This window comes from Lonchura striata, chromosome 1, assembly GCF_050655825.1.
Source record: "Lonchura striata isolate lonStrDom1 chromosome 1, ASM5065582v1, whole genome shotgun sequence".
NCBI lineage: Eukaryota > Metazoa > Chordata > Aves > Passeriformes > Estrildidae > Lonchura > Lonchura striata.
This window is the reverse complement of record NC_140703.1, coordinates 50535594-50560011: the sequence shown is the minus strand read 5'-3', so window position 1 is coordinate 50560011 and position 24418 is coordinate 50535594. Positions and strand designations below refer to the sequence as shown.

General features: G+C 34.7%; 1 protein-coding gene across 25 annotated transcripts in view; it reads right to left on the bottom strand.

The window, feature by feature from the left end:
- Nucleotides 1-24418, bottom strand: part of MYCBP2 (MYC binding protein 2) — a 173871-nt gene that overhangs the window by 124430 nt on the left and 25023 nt on the right. For 22 of the 25 annotated variants that reach the window (XM_085593528.1, XM_085593539.1, XM_021548051.4 and 19 more), the window contains exons 3-13: nucleotides 18463-18678; nucleotides 13613-13766; nucleotides 12168-12364; nucleotides 11703-11945; nucleotides 11355-11426; nucleotides 9431-9527; nucleotides 5131-5204; nucleotides 3856-3994; nucleotides 3166-3242; nucleotides 1442-1646; nucleotides 363-527 (exon numbers count right to left, since the gene is read on the bottom strand). In XM_085593528.1, coding sequence (XP_085449654.1) covers nucleotides 363-527; nucleotides 1442-1646; nucleotides 3166-3242; nucleotides 3856-3994; nucleotides 5131-5204; nucleotides 9431-9527; nucleotides 11355-11426; nucleotides 11703-11945; nucleotides 12168-12364; nucleotides 13613-13766; nucleotides 18463-18678 — 1639 coding nt within the window. Of the gene's footprint in view, nucleotides 1-362; nucleotides 528-1441; nucleotides 1647-3165; nucleotides 3243-3855; nucleotides 3995-5130; nucleotides 5205-9430; nucleotides 9528-11354; nucleotides 11427-11702; nucleotides 11946-12167; nucleotides 12365-13612; nucleotides 13767-18462; nucleotides 18679-24418 lie in introns of those variants that run through there. The other 3 variants (XM_085593662.1, XM_085593678.1, XM_085593672.1) reach the window with 3 other exon arrangements.

Sequence of the window (24418 nt, the reverse complement as noted above, 5' to 3'; positions counted from 1 at the left end):
AGAGAAGCAGATAAGGCCTAGTTTCCAGCAGCCTTTGTTTGTACCAAAGCACATCTTATTTCTGTGACTTTTTCCTGTGTGTGGCATTCTTGTGTCAGATTAACACAAGTTTGTATTTTTTCTTGTCCTTAGTGGAAGAATTACTTCGGATATTTATCACCACTGGTGCTAAATTATTTTACAGAACTTTCAGAACCTACCTTTTTCAACCCTTCTGTCATATTTGTCTGAATCAACAGAATGCCAGAAATACATTAGGAAGGCAAGAAACACACAAACAACATTTTCATGGACTAAAAACTTCCAAAGTAATTTCAATTACTTCAGTTGAAAAATAATTTAAAAGACCAATATTAACTTACTTGTACTATCAGAGTAAATGGCATCTTTTCCAAACATGTAGAGTTCTCCATCTTTGGAAATTACAGAACTGCTTCCATTATTGCACGCTGTAGATATGACGATCTTTCCTTCCATTTTAATAATTTTTTTAGGCTTATATGGTTTGGATTGCCGTCTGCTTTTAGCTTTAAATAAATAAATAAATTACAAGTAAATCTAAAACTCCCAAACCATCACATGCATAATCACTAGTTTTCAGACCACTAATGAAAAAAACCCAAACAAATAATTAACTATCTGTACAATCTCCTGGTATAATTTTAATTGGATTATACAGGTTCCTCTCAAAAAATTCAATGGCAAGCCAAGACATGATTAGATCAGTATCTTTTAGAAATGATTCTTCTAGTATTTCAAACCACTTTAATTATTTTTATTAAACTACCACATCATCATCTACCATCTGTTTCCTAAAGTGAAGTATTTAATTCAATATTACAGCAGATCCCAGCTTCAGGACACTTAAAGTTCTCATCAATTGTCTTACAAAGTGTATTTCAACCAACACACATAACTACAGAAATCAAGACTAGGAAATGTGTTAATCTTATATTGATGAGGCATTTGTTAGTCCAAAGTTCAAATTAATTTGTCTTCTTTAATGTCTGAAGAATTCTGCTTGATTGAGCGCAGAAGATCTGCCTCTACAAGTTCTCATCAATGCACCTCCACCAGCCAGCAAAACACCAATTTCCAAAGCTCAATAAAACAATAGCGAAGAGGCAAAAGTTTGGCTCCACAGTTTTGCAAAGTTCCAAGCAGACAGCATGGCCTCTTGACCAAATTTACTACTGACTTTTCTTGGGACAAGTCTAAAATAATACCTCCACCACATAACCCAAACTGTGGTAAAACACAGATCAGATTCTGTAGCTGGGAGAGGTTTTGGCACTGTTTTTCAGGACTTGTGGTCAGCATAATCTCCAGCACAAATGGCATGCTTATATATTCCTGGAAAATGCTGGAACTTTTATTTTCAAATTAAAAACTCTTTAGAAGGCTTTTATCAACCACTGGTCAAGCAAGTGATGATACATACTTGATTCACCATCCTCTCCTTTACTAGCAGAACCTGTGAAGAATATGCTTCCATCCTCAGCAACAAGTAAGGCATGTGAGCCATCATGTCCAACAGAAAACTGAATAATCTTTGGAGATTTTGTGATTGGGAGTTCAACCCATTTGCCAGCTGAAGGGCCACCTTGTTTGATTCCAAGGCTCTGATATTTGCCAGTATAATAAATCTAGGAGAAAAAAGTTTATCAGTTTTAGTTATGCCACAGCACTTCAAGCTTACGTAATTCTCAGAGTTGCATTATTTTTAATCCTTTCATTTCAAAGCACGCTGCACTCTTCCTAACTTTGTTTATGCCATTACAGTATCTCTGTCCCAAACCCATCAATTTTGACTTAATGGGGGAAACATTCTGATTAGATTCTTAGATTAGATTGTTTTGAAATGTACTTTCTACTGAGCCATTGAGTGAGTTTTCATATATAATTGTTTGGCTAGATGAGTTTAACACACAAGAAAGAACCAAAGAAACTACTCAGAGGAAGCATTTAAAACACCTCACAAAAATGTCTGGTCCGTGTAAAAGCAAGATGGTATTATATCAATAAAATCAATTAAAAATAACAAATTACTACATATTTTAATATGCTTCAACACATTTGTAAAACACATCTAGTAAATCCACAGTAACCACTGACTGTGTAAATAACAGAGTAAGACATTTCACATGAACAAACAAAAAAATACTGATGTGAACTAAAAAGTTTCCTTTAGAATCATGCAACTCAACAGCTCTATAAAACTGCTGTGTCAACCTACGGGGACCTGAAGCCATTTTACATTGCATTACATATTGTATTTCCTACCTTAACAGACAACTTTATAGACCAAACCCAGGAAATTTGTTAATTTTATACTGAACAGGCACTTTTGTTAGTTGAATGATAAAGTAATCTGTCTCTCTCGATGCTGAAGAGTTCTATTTGATCAAATTCTAGTACATACCAAGAGATTTTCTTAAAAAATATTTACTCTAACATTTTCAACAAACTCATTGTTTGACAACAGCATGGCAATGCTTTCATTCCAACACAGCAATACAATTTTGAACATGTAATTAAGAACTATGTTTCTACAAGATAAATAGCATTAGTCTTTCACACTGAAATAGAACCACAGTAAGTAATGTAAAGAGTCAGTGACAGTATTTCTAAATTTCCGTGATTATGCAAATGCCTCAAAAAGTCTCCACTGAGCAGAACAACATATCAAATCATTAAGAATAGGTTTAAAGAAATCAATTGAAAAATTTGCATAGGGGAATCAATAATTTTCTAAAAGATCAGAAAAAAAATCAGGATGGGATTTAAATAAATTACTGTGGTCAGACTGTGTAAAGTTAATGAGGCGGTGAAATTTACAAAGGTGCTAACATATCATTCGTATACAGAAGGCAGTTTTGTTTCCCAAATTTAAACAAAGCCCTTCATTGCAAGACTGACTTCAGAAATTCTATAAATTCAAGTCATGGATTTCTATGGGGTTCCAACTATCTGTTTATGCTTTAAAATCACTATTTGACTTTTATGTTTTAAAGCTGGCTCTGAAAAATATATTTGAATACAGTTATAGACATACATTCTAACATACTCAAAAGCCAAAAAGAAATTATGGAAAATAATTATTAAATTAAAAAAACATAAATCTATTGGTGCAATTTGCTATTTACTACAGAATATTTTCAGTACCTTTCCACTAGCAGTTTTCATCAGTGCAAACTCTCTCCCAGCACCAAGGACAGCTGATTCCTCATCAAACCCTGTACCTGTGCAAGTAAGATTGCGTTAACTGAACAGTTTAACCAGGCAGTTTCACAGACCAGTCACCTATCCACCTCTGCTGGTCCATGGAGCCAAATAGGCCTTTTTTTTTTGTTCTGATAGAGCCAAAAGCAAGCTCAACAGAGCAAAAATATCCCAAAAAAAAGGCCAAGTGATACTTTTTCACAATACCTTCCATAAATACTAACAATTCTTCACCTCAAATTCATCTGCAAATGTGTTTTTCAATGTAATTCTTTCTCCCTTTAATCCAGTCAGTGTTCCTTGTAACTTGTTAACTTTGAGCCACAGCAAGGAGTTCCAACAGATTCTATGTTTTATAAAATCCAAGCTTCAAACAATTATATATTTATTATACAACTGAAGGAAAATACTAGAAAACCATGAACAGTACTAGAGACAGAAAGGTGGTTCCAAATGGGTGTATGGATTTGCCTCTGAGTCAAGTAATGACTGAATGGTTTCAAACCCCTCTCCATGTGTTTATTATGGAGCTATACCTTCCTGCACATAATAGAGCCAAAGGAAAGCACAGTGTTTAAGCTCTCCTGTTTGAATTACCAGTCTTGTTATTAACCTTCAAAGAAGAGAACTTACTGATAATGTGCAAATCTTTTTCCAGATCAAACAATGAGATGCCACAGGCATGTAAGCATTTTCTTGCAAGTTTAAGCTGCAGTTCTTGTTGCAATACTGGCTCAGTACTTGTGGCAAATATTCGCACTACAAAGCCATCCTGCAATAAATACAAAAATCCACTTTATACTGTAAAAGAAATTAACTAATTTAGTTTTCAAGTCCTAAGTGCATTGACATAGTACTATTTCAGAGTAAACGTCAGAGGACATACTGATAAAGTAACATTTATTATAACATAACATTTACTACAGAGAAGAAAAGAAAAAAGTGGCCTTCAGGACAAGCTGAAGTAAGTATCTGAATCCTCAAACGTATATTGAGTTCTATGAAAATGCTATGAACACTATAAAAATAGGAAACTGCTATAGAAATGTTACCCTTGTAACTATTTGCACCTATGTTTAAGCTCTGAACTTCTCCTAATTCAGAATCCAAAATTCTGTATGCAGAGTGACTGTGGTAAAGTGTAGCTAGAACAGTTTTCTGTTTAAAAGTGCAGAGTATCTTCATCTTGCCATGTTAAAAAAATGCCCAACAGTTGATTCTGTTAGGAGGGGAATGGGTTAATCCTGGTTTTTCTACACTTGATGCTTAGCATCTGTTGACAGCCCAATTTCAGCCCATTCCTATTTTACAGATTTCTCACTAACAAAAAACACACCAGAACTAAAAACGTAACTGTCTGCTGAAAAAAAATACAACTACCACTACAGTTTTGTCCCTAGTAGGAGCCCTTCTTTGAGCTTCCATAGCTTTGGCCAACAGGCAATTTTCACACAAAAATCAACTGGAATGTAGTGTATTTCCTATCTCTTCTAATAAAACTGTCTGAAATGCGCATAGAAGTTCCAAAGCAATTACAGAAACTCAAATCAAGGAAAAAAATTATCCTTAAGCTCTACAAAGCTTATCCCACAAAGAACCTGTAGAACATGTTAAAAAGACACTATTCAACATATAAGATTTTTTTTTCTTGAAAGAGCAATGGAGTTTTTCTTAAAACTTGCCTGAAAAATAAAGTCAATCACAAATCAAAGTTTTGTGAATAAATACTAAAATACTACATTTTAATGTGCTAATATGGAAGTTTCTCATTATTTCTAGTTACATAGATCTTTTCCTCACTTGTGTTAGTGAAGAAAATGCCAAACAAAGCAAAAAGAAAGCTATAAATATTGTAAAATAAAACCCACTTGAGAGAAAAATAGTTTACCCATCATTTGTAAAACTTACGTCTCTAGATGCTGCTATTTGATTAATATATTCTCCATCTGTGAAAAGGATATTCTGCCCTTCAGTATGACAATCTGTGACAGAAAAATGAAGTGCACTGCATCAGTTTATATTAGCATGCATACTCACACTAATCTCTGCTTCTGCCTAATTCATTCTCACTCTAATCAGATCATGAGAGTTCTATTTTGTCTCAAGTGAGATCATACCATTCTGATAATGTGTTATTTTACACTAAGATGTCCTGTCTCACCAAAAGCATGTAATTCTCCTTAGTTCCCGTAAGAGTTATTACAGCACTTTCCACTGTATGAAATGTGAGTGGTTACACCCCAAAATTGAACTGCAATAAAAAAAGCATTCACCTCTCACCTGTGAAGCACATTACAAACTATTACAACACAAATAAAATTCAAATTTTCCAGGACTATTAAATCTTTCTCCTTTCCCAAAGGACTATTATCTTCAAAGAAATGTTTCCTCAGTCCAGCATATAAAATCTACAGAAGTAAATGAATCATAGTTCTCATTATTTATCTCCTTTTTCACAATTTATGAATTTCACTAAACTATTAACTGAAAATCTAGGGGGTTTTTGCACTGCTGATGGAACTACTGGAAAAAATAATGATATCATATGGCTTGTGTTTGTCTCATTGATTACACACAGGAAAAAGATCTCTTCCAAAAATAGTACAGGACAGCCACTTTACACTCCAAATATTTGCTTCATAATCTGAACAAAGATCCAGTATTAACATTTTATCAAATAAATTTAATGCTAAATGAAGCACAGAAAATGTCTCTCTAGCCTAACCAGCAAGTTCACTGTTTTTTTGCTACCTAGCCAAAGCATTAAAAACAATACAGCTGAAAACACCCCACAGAAATCCATCGTTTATTTTTTCCTGATACACTGCCCAGTCCAATAGTATCTTACCAGGAATAGAATATGCCTTAGAAAGCTTTCTGTAACTTTCATATCTGGAAGCAAAATACCAAAAGTAGACAACTTTCCTTTCCCTTAGAGCAGAACCAGGTATGAATCACAGAAGGTATGCAGCAAGCATGATGCAAAATGGCAGCAGAAACACCGAAGCTTGAAATACTGCGCTGGCAAAAACAATCTCAGATTTAACAACCAAAGGCAATCCATGCTACTAATTCTCTATGCTACAAAGTCATGTTAGTGATAAAAGAAGTATCAGTAACTGGATGAGAAGTTCCAAAACTAATCTAAATTACTCCAAATTAATTACTCCAAACTAATCTAAATTTCTCCAACAGTTACAGAAAGCTGATAAGCGTGAAGTTTCCTTGAATGACTGAAAATTACATGCTCACACAAACAGAACAGCCAAGGAAACAGCACATTCTGCCCACCAGTGGGTCTGTATTGCACTGTTTAGCCTATTGTTGGAGTCTCTCCAAGAAAGGTGAGTCTCCTGGTAAACATTTCTGGGGGTTGTTCCTGTGTTTGATAGATCTGTTCAAAGAGGAAATCTGCAACAGGGATGTTCTGGCTTTTTTTAATACATGCTCTCCAGAAGACTTCCTAAAAATTAGCACTTGCTTAGCTAACAAGCAGACCCAGTATTAAAAATCTAATCATTGGGAAGACAAAAAAATGGAAGGCAAATGGAGCATTTGGAAAAACTAGTATAGTGTCTCAGTAGGAAGGAACTTGCATGATCAATCCTAAATCTTATTCAATCTTTGTATATTACTATATATTACAGGGGTGAGGACAAGCTTTCTGTCTGGAGATTGCTATAAAAGAAAGGGTTCATGTTTTACTAAAATCACATAACTACAAACATCTGTTAATCACAGCCTCCTCAGAGGCTTCAAAGGAAGATGACTGTGAAGCATCACCTTCGACATTCAACTTGAGCATTCTGCACCTGCTAAAAATGCAGGCCTTGAGGTCATGTAGGTTACCCTCAGTTATCAGTACTTTCTGCACTAAGGGAATAGTGAGCCTGAGATACTAATTTGCAATTTCAAAGAACAGTAAAACCATATACCATGTGACTTCAATTTCTCCAGCTGAAAACAGAAACTGTTTTAAGGTGTGCAGTAAGCATCACTGCTGAAAGAAACGGCAAAGATGAAAACCTCTGTAAATTCAGGCCTAGTCACCTAGTAAATTCTCATGGAATTCAGACATTCTTTTATGATACATGGACTGATACACAGTCAGATAAAAACAGATACACAACTCAGGTACAGTGTATAAATCTTGGCAAAGGCCTTACGCACAAAAATGGTGACACATAGCCTGGTAGTTCTAGATATATAAGGATGGATTTGCAAGATCATCTTTCAACATGGAAAGACTGCCCTTCTAAAATCGAAGTTTATGGTTTCAAGAAGCTGATGGATCCTACTCTCTGAGAAAGGAGAAAATAATGTTCCATAGTTCTCTGATTTTTCTAAGATCTTGTGACTTCTACCTAGGATCAACTTCTAATCAAATCTCCTAGCCTCCTATGCATCCCTTGTATGAATAAATTCTAAGACCTTTTTTTAATGCACTATCAGCAGCCCAGGCATTTGAAAGAGATTAATTCTACACAGAGCCATGTCTGAATATCATCCCAACTAGGAGCAAATATTTACTGTGTTCAGCTGTTGGCAAGGTCACTGGCCTCTAGTTCTATCCAGCATGGCTTTTCAGAACTAGAACAACTTGTATGTCACCATAAGATTGCAGAGGGGCAGCCACTACCATTCAGAGTTAAGTACCTACTCAGTTTTCCTCAGGTCAGACACCTTCCCTCTACCTTCATTTCATTTTTTTGAATGGGAAAGGAAAATAACCAGAAGTAGACCCCTCGGAATTTATCCTAAGCAAAAGAACAAGGTAATATCTTCTGACAATAACACACTGAGATAAATGTGTAGAAGTGCACAAATCAAAACAGCAAAGTTCAAGACCCGAAATATATAGGATTGGAGTTACAAAGAACATCTAACATCTACTTTAACACCATCACAAATGATACAAAATGCAACTGTGCAGATAGTTTGAGAAATTTGTGAAAGGGTATTCCCATTCGGATTTGCTTTTGCAATTTGTTGAGAAGGCACACACGTTTAATCTGTGCCTTTTTACAGTGTAAATACAAGGCAGTCTTGCAGAATGACACTTGTCACTGAGATTTGCAAAAACAAGCTAACAGCTCTGAAGGGTAGACTTTAAATGTGCTCAAATCTCTCTCAGGACCTGCATGAAGAACACTGATTTGTTTACAAATGGTAACATAATTAAGGACATCAATGAACCCTACTGCATAAGGAGCTGCCTTGAGGGGAACAAAGCTGAAAAACTACTCTGAGAGGCAGTTTTACAGGCCCTTGAATGTGTTCTCACTGAAATATCCTATACAGTCCCCACAAAGAGCAAGAGCAGCTTAAAAAGTCATCCATACTTTAAGGATGTGCAGAAGGTTGCATGGATTAGATTCAACCTTCAGAACATGTTTAAAAAATTGCTGTTTGCATTTTAAAGACAAAAATCCTACAGAACTCTCCTGAGGTTTCAGTCAGTAGTTTCTTATTTACGCCAGAATGAAACAAAAATCTTTCTTCTGATCTACAAAATAAGCCTGTCATTGTTTGATTAAAAAATTGTCCTTCTGCTATTTATCTGTGTAGCTAAGTTCACTAGAAGCCATTAAAGCATGTTCCAGGAACATCCTTATTCTCTAAACAGACTGAAGTTATGAGGCTCCTCTGAAAAAGGATAACAAAATGAAAACAAGCAACCAGCCACAAAACACACACAAAGCCCACCCAAAACCAAAAAAAAAAAAAAAAAAAATTTCCCTAACAAATAAACCAAAATCCACCACCAATATAAACATTAGAAGCATAGTCCATCAGTGTTCATTAGCTGCCTTTGCTTTTTGGATCTTTTTACCCTATTAAAAAACAAAATGGTTTTGTTCATCATTTATAATTACTTACATGTAAGAAATCCTGGAAACGAAGTCACACATGAGCCAAACATTCAAAGTTCAAATGAGAAGAAAATACATTTTTTAGGAAATAATTTAACCTCTTGTAGTCTTTAAATTAATATGTTCACATATTCTAAAATGTTGCAATATTCTTCCAGCAACTGGAGTAAGATGTAAGGCCTTTAAGTGAAATAATGAAGCTGGTCTGAAGTGAAGCAAAGTCCCAAAGCAATCTATTTGTGACCTCAAAATCTCTGTTTCTCTTCTGCTTGCCTGATAATACATAACATATAAACAGCAAACTATACCAAATTTCTCTCATTGGAGGTTCTCACCTGGCAAAGCAACTGTACCATCTTGTTCCAAAGTTTCAGGGTTTATTCTTATGGCTGTCATACTGTGATTATTTGCATCTCTGTATAATAAATAGCCCTGTCAAGAACAAAGAAGAAAATATATGAAGGTATGAAAATACTCTTAAATACATTAACAGATGTTAAATGGGAAAAAGATGGAATGATTATTTTAGATATTGCTTTAAAATAGTGGGAACCTTTTACATCAAATGATGATCAACATTTTTTCTACTAAGCCAAATTTTAACTAAATTCCACATTAAAAAATGGAAATTTGACTCCCTTCCTCCACTTTCTACATGCCATAGATAAGCATGCTGAAGCTTGTATACAACTTTTGAAGCCCCACATATTAATTCTGTAATTTATATCTGTATACAATTAGACTTAAAAGCCACAGCAAAAACCAGTGTTTCTGTATCCACTTTTCAAATCAACAGAATAGTAACAGGAATACGAGGAAGGCAAAAGATAATGTTGTCCTATATAGAGGAGCAATCATTAATGCATATTAATACATGCATTAAAACCTAGAATAAAAGAAATATTAATTAACTACATCGACTCCCACACTAAGACATTTTCTTTCATTGCAACTACTGGATAAATAAATCTCAGCAAAATGAGGAAAACAAGCCCACATAAATTAAGCAAAGAGCATTAAAGTAGACAGAAAAGCTTCAATCTAAAAGTAACTATAATATGATGAAGTAAGAAAAATCACCTGAATTTAAGTTAACCATGCACCTGAATGGAAATGAAACTAAGGACAGATTTTATCTCTTACGGACACATAATGAGCAATATGTGCAAGTTACACACCTTTCTATAAATATAGCCACAGAATGACACTTATCCAAACTGCAGTGCCTTTGGTTACAGTCACTGTGTAAGTGCACCTACCTGGTACAAGCACTCAAAAAGCACCACATATTTATAGTTATGTACAGAATATTCAAACATGTAACACTATATAATGAAACCATATGAATCCTGTTCCTTTCCAAACTGATAAAACAGATAAAACAGGCTCCAGGATGAATATATCCACACCCATTTGTTTTGTGCCAGTGTATATTTTGGTGATCTGCTTTTGCATTAAATAAAACCAGATCTCATGTGTTTGTGTTTACACAAACACAAAAACTGCAGTGAAAGAACATATATTTGTAATGAACCATTTCACCTCAAAAGCGTGGCAAGGAGTATACTAAAAACCACACTGGGACAATGAGATCACTCAGTTAAGAGTAAATATACAATAAATTCAGTAAATTAATTACTCTATGAAATATTTTTTAATGTTTTGAGGGTTTTTCATAATAAATAATAAAGGTAAGAAAAAGTGGTTGATATTCCAGAAACTAACTCTAAAAATCACAAACTGTAGAAATATAATTAACTCTGCAAAGACAATATCAACAATTATCTCTATCTCTATGTATTGTTTACATATGCTCAATCCTTCCCAGCCAAAACACCATTTTCTTATTTTGCTGCAGATGTTTTAATGCCAATTTCTTTTCATAAACAAGTATTTCAAATATTTTTACATGTTTGTTGTAACAGCACTTTTTTACATCCACTGACATGCACTTAGAAACACACAGCAATTGACTGTACAGTTCATAAACTGATGTGCTAAACCATCATATTTTTCAAAAGTCTTTACAGTGACAACACAAAGCAAAGAAACTCCATTATTCCTTTCCAAAGGCCAGTACAACCACATGTCCGTCATTCTCCATAATTTAGAAACCAGTACCAAAAATTTTGTTTTTTATAAAAAAAGCCAAAGGGATGGTAAAATATCCATGTAAGCTTACTCTAAGCCAGGGTCTACTTAAACCACTCATGAGGGATGAGGAGGGCTGCACATTTTGTATTTTAAGTATTCACCTACCTGAGCATAACCTAACCAAGACTTTTTTTCTTTTCTGTTTTTGATGCGGGATGTAGAATTGTATATATGGCCCTGAAAAGCAAAAAACTTCCATCATTTAACAAATACCAGAGTGAAAACTCAACACAATCATTCATCATCTAAATAATACCTTCAAATACATTGCCAAGTGAAAATTCTAAGAAAATGTTGTCAAATTGTCACAGAAATAATCAGAAAAAAAATACACCAACTATAATAGAACTGATTATTAGTAACCTAGGTAAGATTGTCCATGGAAATAGGACATCACAGAAGTTAAATTAAAATACTAAGTATCACTCATCAGACAAGAAGCAGCCACATTACCCTCACTGTCCCGCTATATCCAGAGCCAATTTTGTAAAGTCCGTCTTTACATAAGAGATAGAGGAAAAAACCATCACTCTGAAGTAGGCACTGGTCATCTTCATCTACAGATATGTCTTTCAATGGCCATTTGTGCATCAAGGCTGCCTTCTTTATCCCATTACTGAACCAGTCCTGGATTTGGATTTTGCCCACCAGAACTGCCTGTACACTCCGCTGAAGAGAGTTTAAAATGGTTGGCACCTAAACAGTAAAAAAAGTAGTGAGTGAAAAAGATGACAATTTTTTTAAATGTTAAGATTTTCTATTCTAACTCCAACTCAAGAGAGACAAAGAAAAACCAACTGATCTCAAAAACAGTGAGTGGGGGCAAGAGGTAACAGTTAAACAATACATCTTCTCAGAACTCATGAGAAGTACTCATTTACAAAAACTCCCAGAAACAGAGAAGTTTTAATGCAAGACCTGAATAGTCTGACAAGCATGGCTGCCATTATTGGTGAGGATTGCAGAGATTGCTTGCAATGTTCTTCCTGTCTCTCCCCAGGCAGCTACCAAACTGAAGAGGCAAGCGCAGGAAAGTGCTGTCAAGGACTGTCCTGTACTGTCATTCATTCCCGTGCTACGGACAGTTATTTCCAAAAGCAGCTGGAACAGGGATTCTGCAGATAAAACACAGTTATTACACAGATCAGTCACAAGATCATACGAAACACTTTAACTATCAATGAGAAATTAAAATAGGAAAATACATTATATCTTTCCTCATCTATTATGTTTAGAGCTAATTTCAGACAGAAAAGCATATTAAATTAACATGAATTATCCTTAACTTTTCTTCTTTTCAGCCGGAAAACATCAAGTCTGGATAATCACCATGGCTGAAGAAAAACTACAAGTCCTTCTGTCACAGAGGAACACATTAACAAGAAGTGGTGCAGACAGTCTTATTGTAGTAGACACTATTCAGTCTACCCCATCACTGAGATGATGTGTAGATCACTTGTCTACTCTTTGTAACCCTTATCCATGTTTGAAGCACAATTCACTTCATAGAAACAAGCATTTCAAATCGAGGCTTGAAAATTATTTTGATCATATGCCTCTTTCCAAACACTGTTTGGTGGATGAACTTCTGTAACAATCCAGGTGTGAACAGAAATACACCTAATTTTTCTTGAAAGCTGATACAATTAATCTCTATGGCAGTAATCAAAAAGTCTTCTCAGTAGCTTTTTAATAGTCCATGTATCAATACAAAATAAGTTTTCTGTAGCAAACTACAATCTTTGGAAACGCAATAAATACTTTTAAGTCATAAAACATGAAAAAATACATCAAGTCTAACAACAAATTTTAAAAATTATTTTAAAGAACCCAGGCTACAGCCTAGACTTCTCTGCAGTTCTATAAACCAACAAAAGATAACAGGATTTTAACTTAAAGGATATAGTTAATCATGCTCTCAAAGGCATCCGAAGTTCAACTTTTACTTTCAATATCATTAAAAAGAAAATTAATTTTCAGGGAAGCTTTCAGATGGCCAGAGAATAAAAGCGAGACTTTTAACATATTTGAATTTGACAGCTCCACATAAATTACAAAATTAAACCTCTAAGCTATAGACCACAACAGATTACAAGAAAAATTCACCCTAAAACTGCATGATTTCCAATCAGACCAAGTATTTTATGTTCCAGTAAGAAAGGGAAACCCAATTATTTAGACTGAGATGTTTATTTACTTTGTCAGCATATTATGCACTCTAAGGAGTTAGTATGTCAAAATAGTCGGTCACTTGAGAACAAGCATGTTACTATCTCACAAATACTTGCCAAGAACCATTTTCTTCTGTCCAACACAATAACAGATGTATATTAATAAAAATACAGTAAGAGATGAGATATTACCTAGGACTTCAGGAGGCTCTGATTGAAGGCCTTCTGGTTGCTGACCCTGGAGCACATTAAGTAGGGCTTGTAAGCTCCTGAGACACAAGGATGGATGAGAAAATCTTGTCTCCTTTATCAATTCAAAGACTTCACACAATCCAACTTCAATGATCTAAAGAAGTACAGATTTTTCAAAACAGATGTCAATATAATATTTTTAGATCTTCATCAAAAAAGTATATACCAGTGTTCACTGAATAAGACAATTACTCAAATAAAAAGTTGCAATCTAAAATACAGCGTTAAACCAGAATCAAAATCAAGAATCCACCAATACAACTATACCAGCAAATATTACGAGTAGTCAGCCACTACATAAAAGAGCATGTCTAAGCAAAGTAAATTTCTTGAAAGAATAAGGAAGCTTAAAATTTTTTGCACAGTAAAAAGGCAAACTATACCTCTGAGCCCTTCTAATTTTCATCCAGTTAACACTTTGACAGTCTTTTTTTTCCTTGCTCATTAACATGAGCCAGCAAACTAGAATGGTCTTGCAACCTGGCTTCACATTCTGAATAACAACACATTTGACAGCTGATACTGGCAGCTCTAGAACTTTCCCCTCCAAAGCCTCTGAGATTTTTTTTATATTGTAACAAAAACAAAGATCAATTGCTAATCACTAAAACTCCATATGTACTCATCACAGACATGCATTAAGCCAGCTAATAGAATATGTTTAAAAGCCCTGTTACAGCCATTTCTAACTTTCCCTTTTAGAATTCCTGACTATTCTGAGATTACAGTCATGCTTCTCTCCTCTGACTGCTCCCTTGCACTTCCTTCTCAAACTCTGTATTTAAAAATTATGAACATGAAAGAAAAGAGAGGAGGGTTAGCACATTATAAATAAGCAACTGTATATTAAAAACTTCACTATCTGTTTTGGTCAAGAGCAGAGCCACCATAGAGTGTATAGGAGAGACTCACCCCTGAGTAAAATCTAAGGAAAAGGACAGAAATGTGAAATTAAATAACATCACTAATGCAACTGCCAACCATGCTTAAAACATATATATTCTGGCAGTCAGCTCTAAGTTCTTCTGGATGCCTTGTAACTGTCTTTGCTGACCCTTAATTTTATTTCCATCCTTCAGAAATTATTTAACCATCTATTGTATTCTTGGAGGAAGGATAAAAACATAAAACCATAACCAAGCCAAGTCTTCAAAGCACAACAGCAATTTTCCTGCTAATTACACCTTACATTTCACATCAGCAACGGAGTAGGGGAAAACATATGCATGGAATCTACAGTGAAAAAGACTGTCAACATAATAATGTTTTTTCAAGGATCTAAAACCCACCATCATCCTAAAGGCTAAAAAATAAAAAAAAAATTTAAGTACATTTTTAGAAATGCCCTTCCTATTCAGTTACAGTGTCTTTGAGAGAAATTAAGTTTATTCTTCACAACCTTCAGACATAAGACCTCATCTAGGAGCTGACAGAGGCAGCTAGAGAAAGTAGAGAACACTACACAGTGGAAAATGTTTGGTGAATTTCCACTAGAGTAGGAATCAGTAACAGCAAGTTCTGCCGGGATGCTGTCAATTCTGCATAGGTTTTGGGTTGGTTTTTAAATATCTGAGATCAAGAGACTGGGTAGACTGCATAAAATAGAACTATTCACCACATTACCTCACATATGTATATCTTACGTGAATATATATATGTGTGTGTGTGTGTGTATATATATATATATATATACAGATGTAGATAAGTGTCTGTGTGTATCTCTCTACCTCTTCTCCAAACTGTGCTCTGAAGGACAGAATAAGCAAAGAGTTCTTTTCAAGACATCTTCAGCTTGTTCTCACTGCTCTCTGAAGAGTTTCTGAGCCAAAACAAGCACTGCTCTGCCTCAGCTTCTGTGTCACAGCCTGACTGCTCTTACTGATGCTCTCTGTGCAACCATTCTCCCATTCCCTTTGCAAGACCTTTAAGACTTCAGATCAAAAGTAAGACTGCTTAACAAAAGGTACCCAAAATTCTAGCCTGGATGCAGACAATATGACTACTAACTAATTCCTAAAACCTCTCCTATTTCATCTTGAAGTCTTATCTGTGCTCTTGATTTATTTTATTTATGTTTGCTCTCATTGTAAGCATTATCCCAAATGCTCACATTTCTGTAATTAAAATTACACACTACTCTGAATTAATTTATATTATATACATACACAAAAAAGAAGAACATCTACCAAGGTAACATTCTCCGAATGAATTTTAAAAGATTTAAAGTCAGTATCTAAATAAAGTAATTATTTGTCTTTTACTTTTTGTTACAACTTAAAAATTTAAATTTTTGCTTAAGCTTATTAACAAAATGTATGTCAGTGCAGGAACAAATAATATTTAAGTCAGTTAATTCCATCTTAATTACTTTAATCCAGTATTTGTCCCTTCTAGTACAGGGCTTTTGTGGATCATTCATTACTCAGGCTTAAGTTTAAAATTTGGGGGGTTGGGAGGGTGAATGGTGTGGGAAATGCCTTTTCTTTACTCTGCAAATTGTAAGTCTTATCAACAGAACTGAATCTACTCCATTTTAACAGAGAGAATTTCTCATCATTAGCTAAGATACTAAATAAATAAAGTAGCAACTAAGTATGTCAGACAAAGGCAAGTATTTCCTGAGAAATCAAAAACACAAAGCTATCAAAGCAAGTTACTAAACTATCTGAACACAACCAAAACACACATTTTTTTATTGTGTCAGTATCTGAATAGCAGCAAAGTCTGTCTTTTAATGTTAAAAACAATTATTCTCAATCTTATTATAGAGACAACTTCTGATCCCAAAATACATTCTACTTAAAGGCTCTAACAAACCTGAATTCCTCAAGTTTAAGATCTCAAAAAAGATATTTCAATAGAACACTTGAAGTCACCTTAAGCTACAAAAATGTAAAATGTTTTCAACTTACTCTAAATAGCCAAAAAAATACCAACACACCAAGGACTATACTCTGAAGAATCTGTAAAAGCACAAATCCTAGCCATACTTTTTTTTAATTTTTCACCTTTCAGTATTCTTTTTAATAAAAAATTATGAATTTCTGACAGCTTCTAATTTACTTTCTTCTTTACAGTTAATAAACTAAGCCCTACACAACATCGGTCATTATCATGAGACAGACACCTGTATCCAGAATACCAAGACATTTACACAGTCAGTCCCTAGAAGTTTTACTACATGTGAGACAGTTCCAAGCAGATGCTTTTTTTAAATGTATGAATGCAAGTCCAATTGTGTACCTCCAAGTGACCTAAACAGCCCTATATTACCTAGATAGTTATGAAAAATACTGAGGTTGCATCAGGCATCTAAACATCTTTTTGAACCAAAAATTCTCAAATTTCACAGATTCTTTACTAAAAATCAGCAGTGTGAAAACATACTGATTTTCACCTATTTTATATTTGCTGTACTGAATGTAACAAAAATCTCAATATTCTTCTATTTTGAGAGAAGTTTGTTACATACAGTTTCCTTATAATTTTTTCTAGGCTACCATCTTTGTAATAAACTGTCCAATACCAATGTTTTGGCTTCCACATGCAAGTCTTCTATCCATATCACTGATATATCTCATCCTTCTTGGACCCTTTTTTAATTTCAATGTATTTTTAAATTATCATTCCATTTTCCATAAATGCTAATAGCTGCATTGTCTTTTACTTAAAATTAAGCATCTACAAGGCACTTGCTGATACATTTGATACAATCCACAAGTACTCAGACGCAGTTCATAAACAGTGCTGACTTTATTTCTAGTGACCACATATTCTGCGATCATCAATCGTGAAATTTCAGTTGGCTGACTTGGTTATGCTTCTCTGCAATTCGCCACCACTATTCTCTGGAGTGCCAACTTTGCCCCTCAGATAATAACATCTAAATGCAATCATCTATAAAACCTAAGTTTCTAAACCACTCAAATGTTCTACATAACCACAGCTGCAACCACCTTTTTTTAATTCAGCATTTTTATTGGTTTCAGACCAAATATAAACAAGTGAAGTTCACCTGAATATGCCTTTTAGATTCAGAAGAACAAAGCAAAGCACGATCCATAGCATTGATATGGTACCAATGAACAAAACTAAATGTAGTTTTGTAATACATAGTAAAAAACAAGTGAACAAAACAAACTGAAAAAAAAAAACCAAGAAAAAATCATTAAGTCCTTTATTTCTGACTTTCTACTATTAATCCTACTATAAGCACAGAAGCAATCAATAATAAAAAACCTACTCTAACTGTTCAACTATAGAGTCAAAATCTTAACATGCATTAGAATCTGGAGCTGTCAGTACCACTAAGGGCACTAAAGCCAAAAAAGGGAAAGAATAATTGACAGTTACTGCAATTACATGCTTACCTGGCAAAACATCTTAGGAACCATTCCACCAAATTATTTCCATTATTAGACTTATTCTTTTTGGAGGGTAAAGCAAAAAAAAAGAACCCTTTACCATTATGATCTGGTAGCCCCACAGAGATGTAAGAGCTGCCTTATTTGCATCATTTCTGTGTAGATTTTGAGGCTATATGTGTTCAAGTACCAATACTTTTAAAGGAGTGCAAGTTGAGTGTTTACCCGATGTTTAATTGACTTTAATTTGGGCAGGTACATAGATCATCCTATTTCATCAGATGATTCTGAACTAGATGGACTACAAATAAAACTACAGCAGTATTTTAAGTAGCTGGCTTATACTGTTACTCTTTAATCCCCAAAAAGAACATACCAGCCTTAGATGACATTCGTGGCACACTTTAAGTGGTATCAGTTACTTGCCTTTGGAAGTTTAATAGGCGGCTCTTTGGGCTCCTCTTCTTCATCACTGTCCGAGTCCCCACTCTGGACACTGTTCTTTGAGGCCAAAGATACAGACGCTTCCTTTTTCTGCCACTCCAACACACAATGGCGGACATTGCAGTAAACATTAAAAGCTGAAGGATTGCTATGTAATCTGATATCTGGTATGGTTATTGTACTCTCTACGTTTTCAGTCTGAAAAACAAGATGGGTTTTAATTTTAGTTTATTAGTTTAATAGAGTTTCAAGCCTTGCTAAATATAAATAAACTCAATTTTCTCAATTTTGACAGACCAAATTATTTCCAAACTGGAGACAATTTTCCTGCTTAAGTACCACATTTATTTCAGGCAGGGAAGAAAGGAAGAAGAGTAAGACATTTCAATAGATTCTGTCTAGCTTTAGCCTCTACCTCTTATAATTTTATGTGAACACTGGGACTAAACATGACAGCGGCTTAGGCTACAGAACAGTCCAAGCCTGTGCCACAGTGGTAAGAATAGCAGAATCAAGCTTTATCGCCTCAACAGTAGTCCGGTTTAGAGGTTATAATTATAATTGAGTTTTTAAATGCATGCCTTGTTATTCTAGTTGTTAGTTTTAACCTGCAGGTGAATACTAAAAATTTAAGATGCTTGTTAAACATATACTAGAAATTAAGAAAATCCACTTGTTTTGTCATTAGATGAAAACTGATGACAAGTTTAAAAACTCCTGTCAGGATGCTGCAGATAATAGTCATGAGAATAATAATCTAATGGACTAATGACTAAATAAAGAAATCAAGGCCTATGACTTTACAGGACACCATTCTATTTTCAGAAGCCCTGAGCCACAAAGTATGAGCTGGGAAATTGTTCTGAGCAACTACAGCTACCATGGCCCACCTTGGTACCTACTACTGGTGTATTACTGTCAGCCTTGGCCAAGACACAAAGGAACCTTCATGAGGCTATCACTGGACTTAGAAAAATAACAAGAGACAACTTTTTTTAAAAAAACATTTTAAAAAATCTGGCCTGTACTTTCCTAGTCTGAAAGAACAAGATGGGAGAGGAGGTATGACAGACTTGAGAAAACAAAACTCCACAACAATTAACTCCCAGACAGGATTACACCTTCTATTTGGTTGCGCACTAGCAAAGACCAGGCTGGTATCAGCACAGACTTTGAAAACTGGATTTCAGGCATATGGGAGGAAGCAATTCTCTGTAACAGCTTGCTGTAGACAGAGGGCACAAGGACCATGTAAGGAGAGAAGGCCCAGGTTAAGAGTGCAGAACAAATTTGCTTGACCATGCAAGGCAAAATGTGGGAGATTATTAGGCCAGAGAGACTCAGGGTTATGACTAACTTCAAAGGTCATTTTTGGTTTCTTTCTTGTATTCTTGAGGAATGGTGGGAGGAAGGGCACAGTGAGAGTGGAGACTTTTTGTCCTTTTTTTTTTTTTTTTTAATAGGGTATTAATACTGTGCATTGCCACATTCATCTGGCATGAAATTACACAGTGAATTATACTACAGTGATATGAAACATCACTGAGAGCAGTGATGGGAAAGAGAACATTAAACTAGCAGAGGAGAGATAAAAGACTTGAGAACCAGTGGAGTAATATTTTAATGGGGTTATTTATTTTTCAACAATATGGTTGCCACAATTTTCTACATCAAAAACACTTTTATGTGGACATACATTTTTATTAATACCAGAAATAACACAAGACTCTAAGCTAGACTTTTTAATATGTCATGTTTCAAAACATAACAAAAAAATTCAAAATTACTTTAAAATACTTCCATCATTCCCATATTGCCCATTTTTACTATAATATTATTCTGACTGTACTGGTATATATTTGCCTATCCTTCCTTTCCATTATTATTAAAGTTACTGCAAGCTAGAACATTAAAAAACAATGCTTTACTACACAACCTATTTTATCAAAAGTGTGTTACTTTTTCTCACCTACATCAGTGGTAGCAGTAAACACAAAAGTATCAAGATAATGAAGGAGGAAAAAGAAAAAGCTGGGAAAAGTTCCCTATATGCATACCCAAGTTTGGCAATTTTTTTTTTTAGCTCAACAGAACTGCCATTAGGGATTCAAAGGGATCCTTGTTCAACAAAGTTTACTCCTTGTTCAGTATTAGTATCTTTGAAACAGTAAAGGTCCGGTTAAAAACCTCACAATATTAATCAGTGCAAGAAGGCAAGGTACAACCTCATATGTCATTCCAGCATCAAATAGCAACAAAATCATTTTGGATTGACCCCACTGATAAAGAGCTCCTACATACTTTGAAGTTTGACACCAGAAAACTGAATTGTTATTAAGATGCAACTCTTCTATTCATCAAGTATCCACACACATTACCCCAAAAGTTTTTGCAGCTCCTGTTAAGGCAAATACATAGCACAACCTTTCAGCTTTAAAGCTAACTCAGTTGAATGGCACAGGTTAAATTCCTCAGTAGACTTAGTTTACTAAAGGTTTTTACTGACAGTTACAGAAGAGAAAGATATTTCAGAGGCTCCAGATATTTATCTGAAAGTTCACTTATCTAGTTAATATCACATATTGTAATTGTAACTTCTGTGAAGAGTTTCCATTATAATTCTTTCTTGTCAACTCAGCTAAGTTTGATCCAGAAGAACCTAAATTCTGTAGCTCAAATAATCTCATGTGAAACAGGCTGGCCAAACTGTTAAAACAGCACAGATAATTTTAGACATAACAGTGCTAGATAAAATCAATGTGTTTTCTTCCCTATTAATAACAAGCTGATTAATTTTCAGAAATAAACTCTTTATTCCCATTACTTCACAACTATTAACCAGTAATAACTTTAACTATTCTATCTCTGCATTTGGTGGGTTTTTTTCTACAACAGTGCATGAACAATACTTGCATACATTAATCTCCTACCAAGACTTCAGTAAAGTACAACATCCTCAAGAAACTTCGTCATAAGGTAAAAAACACTGATGTGATTTCTAATGGATTTGCTTAAGCCTAAGGGGTTTAATACTTATAGTTGCTAGGTCTTCAAAACAAACATCTGTTCAAAAGTGGATGTATATAATAAGCAGATTGTACAAACATCACATTCCTAGATTTCCTTTACATAAGGCAAGAATGGAGCTGACAACAAAAAAAAAACACCAGTAAAACTTCCTGCCCCTCTAATGCAAATGCTCATTCAGTGAGCAGCTTTTTTTGTTATTTTTTCTTTTCTTCAACAGTGGCAAAGTATTCAAAACAGACATCAGAAGTTCTTTCCATATGAAACAAGTGTTCTTCCTTTCTAGATAACAGATTCCTAACTTCACCTAGGTCAGATACACTGAACAGTCAGAAAACTGGGATTTAAGTTCATCCCATCATCACCTGAAAGTTTACTTTTCTGCAGCTAATCAATACATTCTACACAGTCATAAAAACTTCCCCATATTATAAGACTCATGATACCACCTGTACAATTTTGCTGTGGACTCAAAATTCTGAGGTAGAACAGATCAGTAAGAAAATTTAACAAATACCTGTACCTACAGAACCTCATTTAGGGATTCTTTTATCAAACTAATAAAGTATACTTTAACTTACAATTCTATTAATTATACTTCCTTTCATGTTGGCAGTAAACACATCTACATCCCCAAAACAGAAGAACATTAAACAAAAATGTTAATCAACTTCTAAGAACTCACAAAAGCAATTTACTAATTTTGCACAGATCTAGAATAATCCAGACTGCTCTTGAGCTATAGAATAAATTATTTCAGAAAGAAACACCGCCTTTCACCTTGTTTTCATAGTGTTAAGAGTAACAAGATTCATGTGACATTTGTGAATAAGGTGAAGAACAGCAATCATATTCTCTGTCTCTGAATGTCCAATTCTTAATGGCTGCTGAAATATTGCAATCCAAAGCACTCATTAAATTTGACTACAAACTCAGCTCCCAGGATGCCTAAGCTGATGATGAGATGATAGCTTCTATACTAGCTTTCCTTCCAAAGCATCTCATTTCTTGGAAAATGAAATTGCTACCAGTGTCAAAAAGAGGGGCTTAGAGACTGGAAAATAGAATTATGCTGTTTGATTCAGTAGTTTTCATATGAGCAACAGTGGGATGTTCTGAATCTTCATCTTCGCTATTTCACTTGGTGTCACCAAAAATTAAACGTTCACCTTATTAAATGAAGATACACAGTGGAACATACATCATAAAACTCGAATATCCACCACTGATGAAGACAGTTTTAATATGTGAAGATTTTATTTCTTGTGTGTTGTTTTTTATTTTCTGAAATGTAAGACTCTTATGACAGAGAGATATAGGTGTGTATGCTCACACCCTGATGCCTGGTTTGTCCTTGTATACATATAGTCCCTGCTAACTGGAAGGATGAATTATGTAGGAGAGGTAAACAGCACAGGCTTGGTTCAAAAGATAAGAGCAACCTACTCCTAATTGCTCTTCTCAGTTAGCCTTTTGTAATGTTCTGTTACACTCAAGGAAAGAAGTGGGAAAAACCAAAACCCTCCGGTCTCCTTTACACATCTCACACATAAAGAAACTGTTTTCCCTAAACATGAAACCCATACATAGCTTATTTTCTGACCTATTTGTTTTCTTCCTCTTGAATCAGACAACTGTGGTAATGGTTTATTATTAAATATGATGGAAATAGATCATAATCTAGGAGAGGAAAGTTAATCTGCTGTTAAAGATGGATCAGGTTATAATAACCATCTGACCTAATCCATGTGTAACACTGAGAAGAAAAGTTCACCCAATTCTTCTTCTTCAGGCAGTCAAGATCTCTTAGAAAGGGATGGAAAGTAATGCCCTCTTGAGGTTGAAAGAGCAAATAATACAAAAGCCATTGAAAACAATGCCAAATTGTTTGAGAAACTACGTGTGTTTCTAGTGAGGCAATAATAATTCTGGTCAATCTGTTTTATACATCTATTCATTAGCTTAAAATGAATTTGTCTGCTACATGAACCTCCCCCTCAAAGTTTTATTCTTCCCATTTGTAAAAAGCTAAAAAAGTCATAGCTTAAAACTTCTGCATAAACTGAACAGGTAGATGCCAATCATTTCCAGTACAAGCTGTGTTTGGTGGACTCCAATTTTTTGGTATTCTTCAAATAACGTTATGAAAATGGAAGATGGTGAACTGTGGTTTTCTGTGTAAGTCTCTCTCAATCAACATGTCCTAAGCAGCACTTGCATGAATTAACAGTGAAGGGGGGAAAACATCCAGGGCACCTAAAGTGGGGAGGCAGGGGGTTAGCAGTAATATTCGTAGAGTTGGGAAAAGTTACATGGCCTTAAAAAATTTTTCTGGCTATATTCTTTGCCAAAGAAAGAAAAAAAAAAGGGGGAGGAGGAGGCAGGTAGGGACTGGAATCCAAGGTGCTACACCCACGTCTAACAATCACCTACTTGTTTTCAATGTAAAAGTCACTTTTGTCAACAGTGAAATTCTAAAGCCAAAGCAGACTGCACCACATGGAAAACCTTTATACCTCCATTTAAAAAATAGAAACTAAACCACAATCCCAAAAATTAATGATAGTTCAAAGACCAGTAATCATAGCATGGCCCAGCATAGAAACAGAATAAGGCTCAAAGTACTGAGCTGTTTAAACACCACTTAGTTTTATACCTAAAATGTTCTAACATTTAATGCTTAAATGGTGGAATTAATTTTCTTCCAGTTGTTCAACAATTACTTCTCTTCTAAAGTTATCTCCTCTTCCATTACTCAATAATTTTTAGTAAGCACAGGATATATATAACAAAGTTTTGGGTTCCTTCATCTTATTCTTAAGGTCCTCTCTGTCTCTACTAAGTATATTAAGAGAAAGCTTCCATCTCTGTTCAGACTAAAAGACCCGGTTTCTCCAAAAAATAAACCAAT